Source organism: Acanthisitta chloris, unplaced genomic scaffold, assembly GCF_000695815.1.
Source record: "Acanthisitta chloris isolate BGI_N310 unplaced genomic scaffold, ASM69581v1 scaffold32741, whole genome shotgun sequence".
Taxonomy (NCBI): Eukaryota; Metazoa; Chordata; class Aves; order Passeriformes; family Acanthisittidae; genus Acanthisitta; species Acanthisitta chloris.
This window is the reverse complement of record NW_008655906.1, coordinates 2755-9424: the sequence shown is the minus strand read 5'-3', so window position 1 is coordinate 9424 and position 6670 is coordinate 2755. Positions and strand designations below refer to the sequence as shown.

General features: G+C 50.0%; 1 protein-coding gene across 1 annotated transcript; it reads right to left on the bottom strand.

Annotated features, from left to right (window-relative positions):
- Window positions 1-528: 528 nt before the first annotated feature.
- On the bottom strand, window positions 529-4801 carry VEZF1 (vascular endothelial zinc finger 1; the record flags this gene model as incomplete). The annotated part of the gene is made up of 4 exons (XM_009084121.1): window positions 4066-4801; window positions 3398-3461; window positions 2223-2406; window positions 529-750 (listed from the first exon to the last, which is right to left on the bottom strand). Coding segments are annotated over exons 1-4 (865 nt in total), but the record flags the coding sequence as incomplete, so codon positions are not given.
- Between the last annotated feature and the right edge of the window lie 1869 nt (window positions 4802-6670).

The window sequence follows — 6670 nt, the reverse complement described above, 5'->3', positions numbered from 1 at the left end:
AGCAGAGAGAGAGACAAGTAAGTTCTCTGAGGTCTAGAAAACTTCCCGCAAAGACAGTTATGTGACGATAAAGCACAGGGAATAAACTGAGAGAAGAGATGACCAGGGCACAGAAAGCAAACACATGCAAAGTGGAGCTGATGCAAGGACAGGAGGGATGTGTGTATACAGGCAGATACACACACAGATACACGAGTGAACGAGGGTAAATATGCACAAACACAGCTAAAAGCCACAGGCAGGTCCAAGCCCACACTCCTGCCCTGGAGCAGACACAAGCTTCCCTTTGTGAGCGATGGCTGCTATGGACACATGCAAGCACAGAGAGCAGAGGGAGCAAGTGATGAGGACTTCATTTAACACAGCCTAATTCTGGGCCTGTCTCCTCCCGCTCGTTCTTAGCTGTGGCTTCTAACACTGAGAATGAAGCTGTCACGTTAGACATCCTGCTCTGATGCCTCAAACTCCCACCAGAACTGCAAGCTGCACTAGCACAAGCCCAAACCCGTAAATATGGTTTGGTTTTACCTTTCTTCCTCGCTTTGACGGCCTCTTCCCACAATCTCAGGGTCTCTACCTGCTTTCCAGGCCAACTTGTTACGTGTTGCTGCTGCTGCTGCTGCTGCTGCTGCTGCTTCTGGGTGTGTTGCTTTTGTCGATGTTGCGGCTGCTGTTGTTGTTGCTGTTGTTGCTGCTGCTGCTGCTGCTGCTGCTGCTGTTTCTGGTTGCTGGTCTCTTCACTCATGCATGCTATGCCAATTAAGTAAGAACACAAATTCACCTTGAAAAGTTACTCCATTTTCTGCTGAGATCACAAAGGCAACTTCCATAAAGAGCGTGGGGAATCTCACAGGATTCCAAGAGCAAAAGAACCACAGAGGTGTTTAAAACCATGTAATTAATCCTGTGCTGTACAAAACTACTTTTCCAAGAGCTAAACCCCAAAATGTCAGTCAAGAACATCTGCTTTAACTGCTGAAAAAGGACTTCCTTTCTGGTTGTTTAGTTTGCACTTAGGAAGAATGAAAGACTCCAGTGAGTCTCTGGAACTCAAGCTGATTCCAGTTTTTCCCACCTCAGCTCCAGCTCAAAAAAAATAACGATATAAAAAAAGCCTTTTCACTTTTTACTGCAAGTATGACTTAAATATTTCAGTTTACCTTTGCATCACAGAAAAGCCTGCAACTCCTCTCTGGCCATCCCAGCACAGCTCATCATTTCCACCTCTAACAACTGCTCTAAATGCCTCATGTGAACTGGCTTAGCACCACCAAACTGGCTTGGGAAGCCAGAGCTGTAACCCTATCCCCAGAAAAATACTTCACATCCAAATTTCCTACTAAGCTCAACAATCAGGCATTTCAGACATTCCCAGTACCTTCAAATTATCCAGGAGTAACAGGAACTGCAAAGATGTTGTAAATTAATACAGTTTGAAAGGCTTTAAGGACAGAGTTTCCAAAGTCATTCCTTACTTCTCCCTCTTGATTCCCCTGAAAACTCGTTTTATATTACTAACCATGTGGGTTAACTTAAGTTTCAGGTATTTTAATAGGGAAGATTTGAAAGCCAAGTCTTCATTTGCTTGCTAGGCACTCCCAGGTCCAGGCTGCAGCACTTCCACAGACTTTAAGACCAGGACAAACTATTACAAACATCTCATCTGATCTCCTTACAACACCAGTCAGATGCCACTAATGCCCAAAACATACCAGGGCTGGATTGAAATCCTTTTCTTGTCAGCTACAGCCAGATGGAGGAAACACTGAGCCCCAGGGTCAAAGCTCAGAGAAAGCTCTAGAGAAATCTTTCTCCTGACTTTGATGAGCTTCAAGTGAGGCTTCAGACCTGGCAGATCTTAGCAGTTCTTAAACAGTCTAAAACCTCCAGAACTATCTGCTGGACTTTTAAGGTCCACACAGTTCAGGAAGGGGAAGCAACACTGTGCTTAGGAGGTGAGAAAACCTGAGATCTCCTTTCTTTGAAAGATGGGTCACTCACAAACTGCATTCCTAAGTGATGAGCCCAGCACCAAACCAACCCCACACGTGCCAACTGAAGCTGATTCTGCTGAGCTGGAGCCGATTCCGTTCCTAGCTCCTTTCCAGCGGTGTGACCCCACCCCAGACTGACTACCTTGTTGCATTTCATCCTCATCACAGGCAATTAATTCCCTGGGCAAACACATTGTTATTAGAAAGGTTTGTAAAACGTTCACCTACTTTTATTGATGCCTTGTTTACAGGTATTACAGTTGATACTTTGGCTCTGCCCGTGTGTCTTTAAGTGGCTGGTGATATATGCTGCACTCAGAAGTTTACCACAGATATTACACGATACCTTTCCTTCATGGCGCACCATGTGTGTCCGCAGTCTGTCTTTGGTGGCAAAGGCAGCAGTGCACGTCTAGACGAAGGACAACAGTTACACTGGAGGTGCAGACAGCACTACAGCATCAGCCACGGGCCCACTGGGAGCCTGTGGTACCCTGCAGCTGCTAACAGTATCCTAAGCAAAGTGATAACGTTAAGCTTCACCTGTGTTTATAGAGAGACCAAAACCAAACTGCTAAACAGAGACTGGAACTCGTTTCTGAGACAATCTGGATAAAAATCATGCTCCACACTACGTGTACTTTCTTAAAATAGCAGGTTGCCTTACCCAGCAAAGCAAGAGGTTGCTTAGGAAAAAAGGCTAGAACAGGCAAAGTTGGTTTTTGATATAATTTTACTGTACAAACATGAACTTGATCTCTTGAATTGCTCAATTGCTTCTGTTCCCATCCAGAACAAGGAAACAAAGCCTGTTTCTAATGCTGCTCTTCTTACCCAAGCCCTTTATTTAATAAGATGAGTCACTGAAGCACAGGTTGGAATAAGCATGGATATTCCAAGCAAAACAGTTAATTGTTCAAGGGCAATCCAATTACTTCTCTCAGACTTGGTCATCGACTTACGACAACTTGGCTTTCCCCTCCAGCAAAACAACGGCCCCAGAACCAACCATTCCCACCCACTTCAAACAGATGTACATTTGATTTCGAGGTGCTGAGAAACACACTGCACACACTGCTCCGGAGACCAGCACTGGGCTGAGGACGCTGCTATGATCCTACTACTAAGTTAAGCACATAGTAATAGAGAGCAACTACACTCTTCTCCAAGAAAGCAAAAAGCTGCTAATCTTCCCCCAAAAAAGTAGCCACAGCATCTTTTTAAACTGCCTCTGGAGCTCCCCAGAGCTCCAGCACTCTGGCATGCCGCAGGATGTGGCTTTACCCCTAAACTTGCTTTTCAAAGCAAAGTCTGGGAGCAAATACAGCTCTGGAAAGGTTATTCACCTGAGATTCTACCCAGACAAAAAGGTATTGTTCTTAATAAACCATTTTAGCCCTTACTTGGCATTTGAAGGGTCTCTCTGTTGAGTGAACATGTTTAACGTGACAGCTTAAATGATCAGGCCTGCAAAACAGAGAGGCAGAGGAGAGAGAGCGCACACTGTTACAGACACACGGTAAGCACACCTGGGCCAGCAGTGCTGATTCCTCCCTCAGCCCCACTCCCCTGCACAGCCAGAACAAACACCTGCCCCTCACCTCCCAGTGCCTTTCACCTCACCCTGTGCCCAACCTGCCGCTTACAACTTCACCCTGTTCTCCCACACACCCGAAATCGGTACGTCTGGGCACACCTTGTGTGCTCTGGAGGCTGAAGTGCTCTCTGTCGCAAGCACAGGCACAGACACAGCCAGCAGCACCGTGAGCTCTGCCCCCCCAGCCAGGGACCGTGGCCAAGGCTGCTGGAGGGACTCTGTGCCCACCCCCAGCAACACAGACACGTGTCCTGCAGGACCCGCTGAGGCCGTGAAACCACTTGTAACCACCCTCTAAAACAGTGACTGCTAACCTGGCTCGGATGGAGCCCCAAGCTCCAGAGGCAGGCAAGGCCATCCCCTCACCCACCTCCCCAGAGGTTTGGCTCTCCCAGCCCCTCACTACGACAGCTCAACCCTCCTCGGTCACCACAAGCCGCCGCCTGAGCATGCCCGGGATTTGCTACGTGGTACCTGGAGAAGCCTTTTCCACAAACACCACAGGTGTATGGTTTCGTGATGCCACCTTCGTGAGACCTCACGTGGTAGGTCATGCGATCCTTTCTCTTGAAGCGCTGATTGCAAATGGGACATTCGAAGGGTTTCTCGTCGGAGTGGGACAGCTTGTGCCTGTTGAGGTGGTAGACATCCCTGAAGGCCTTCCCACACATCTCACAGGCGTGGTTCTTCTTCACGGGCTTGCTGGGCTTCTTGACGGTCTGCGTGACGGCCATGGCCGTGGCGCCGGCGCTGCTGCTGGGGTTGGTGGCAGAGGAAGACGTAGTGACTGTGGACAGGATGCCTGCGATAGTCGAAACCAGCGAACTTCGGCTGTTGTCACCAGCGATGGTGGAGATAAGGGGCACCATTGTGGTGGGAGTTTTCTTTGGCCGTGACACTAACTTTATCCCTGTGTGGCAGGACTCGTGACGCCTCAAATGGTAGCTGTCCCTGAAAGCTTTGCTGCAGTAAGTGCACACAAAGGAGGTTTTAGGTTTTTCCTTTTTAATCCCAACAATAGCATCCTTTAATGTTTCTGGTGCAGGCTGAGGTTTCTGCGTTATTGGTAAGGGCAGAATCGGCTTCTGATCGGGTGGTTCCACAGCAGAGCTCAGGAGAGGCAACAGGCTGTTCTGTGCTGCCTGCTGTTGGTGGTGGGAGGCTTCGTGTGCCTAGAACCAAACAGCCACACTTCAGTTCCAGGGACGGGCACTCGCCGGGGCACGGGGACAACACTTACCAACGACAGGGAGGCACGTTCCAGACCAAAAGCCACGGAAGGAACAACAGGGGGAGGTTACATAAGTCTGGGTTTGGACAAGATAAACAGCTCACCCTCCAAACCCTCTCGCCGTGCAGATCCAGTGGGGAGTGTGGGGCACAGCACAACAACCAAGGAATTCTTGTTTCCAGAGGGCAGCGCTTTTTATGGAAAACAACCAGGTGCTTGTCAGATCTCCCGCTAACACAGCGTTTGATCTTTACATAACAGATAACTCGTTTGGCTAACGATCCTATCAGGTGCCACCTCGGGACTATCTCTGGAGTAGATGAAGGCACTGACAGGAGTTACAAAATCGTGCCCCACCTTTCAGCCGACCTCAGTGCACGCCGAGAGTGGAAGTGCAGCCGCAGGATGCGATAAGGCGTCTTATTTGAACAGTGTTCATCCCGGTGTGCCGGTGCTGACACCGGAGCGACTGCAGTCGGGAGCTGTCTACGGCCACATCTCTATATTTAGCAGGTTCCTGATGCATTTACCCACTGACCACTGTGCTCTCTGCGTCTGGAACTAACAAGAATAGCGACATGGCCTTTTTCTCTTCGTCAGCAGCTACTTTGTGCTAGGAAGAGAAGCTAATCGATATGCTCTGGGAGACTTCTAGAGATGCTGGAGAACACAGCTCGGGGGTATTGGAAAAAAAGCCCTGGAAGCTGTTTCTCAGCAGCCAACACCAACTGATCCTGAAGCAGAGTCAGTGGGAGAAGCTCCAGGGCTGGGATGGAGCAGGGACTGTGGCCAGCACCGCTCGGCTGAGCTGCAGCCCGCGCCGCACCACGCTTGTTTGTTCGGAGGCAGAGCACACTGTTATTAAAACTCATCCAGACAGACTGGGACAAAACCCCGGCAGATACAGTTTTAAAGTGGTTTAGAAACCACACAGACCAATTCAGCCTAATGGAGCATTAAAATAAATCACTCCAGCACCTTAAGCCAGTTTAAGCGCATCTGCATTCAAGATGGGCCTGGGCCTCACCAGACCAGTTTTAAATCAGGCTCGTTATTAACCCAGCGTGCCAGGCCTGAAGTTTGGGAAACTAGCATTCCCCTGGATCAGCACTGCAGCCTTCCAGGACTTCTGCCCTCACAAAACAACACGACTCGAGGCTGTGAGAGCTGACAAAATGCTGTGCTGGCTCCTGACCCCCAACCTGCCGACTTCTACGCCGGCTGAGGACAGACAGTGCTAGGAAGGGCACTCAGGGTGATGCTCTTCCCATGGGAACCCATTTCAACACGGCCTTTGGAGAAGTCAAGCTCACTTTAGGACTCGTTCCTAGTTGGATCCAAGCTCTGGCTGCTCTGCCTGTGACAGTCACAGCAGCTCTACAACCACCTCGGAGCACCTCTCCCTGGCTGCTGGGGGGATCCTGCACGAGCACCACTTCCACCTCCCTTCTCAGGAGTGTGATGCCAGTGTTCTCTGGATAAAAGCCACTGGTGGATACCAACCCTAACCCACGTGGGGAGGAATACGAGCTCGCTAACCCCTGAGCCCACCTGACAGGAAAACAGCTGATAGGAGACAGCCTGGACTCGGGATGCTAACAAGAGACAGAACTTGTAGGAAGACAAGTCCATCTGTACGTGCTCTTTACATGCCGTCTGTGCCGAGGCTCAGGATGCAACAGGTAGGCTGGATGTTACCACACCTGCCTGGCCACAGCAGCCACCTCAAACAGCAGCCCGAGGGGGTGGTTTGCGGAGTGCCTGCCTGATCCACAGCTCTCCTGCAGGCGATGCTGCTCAATCAGGGCACGGCACAAGCTCTAGCAGCTCCGTTCAACTTTGCCCTGA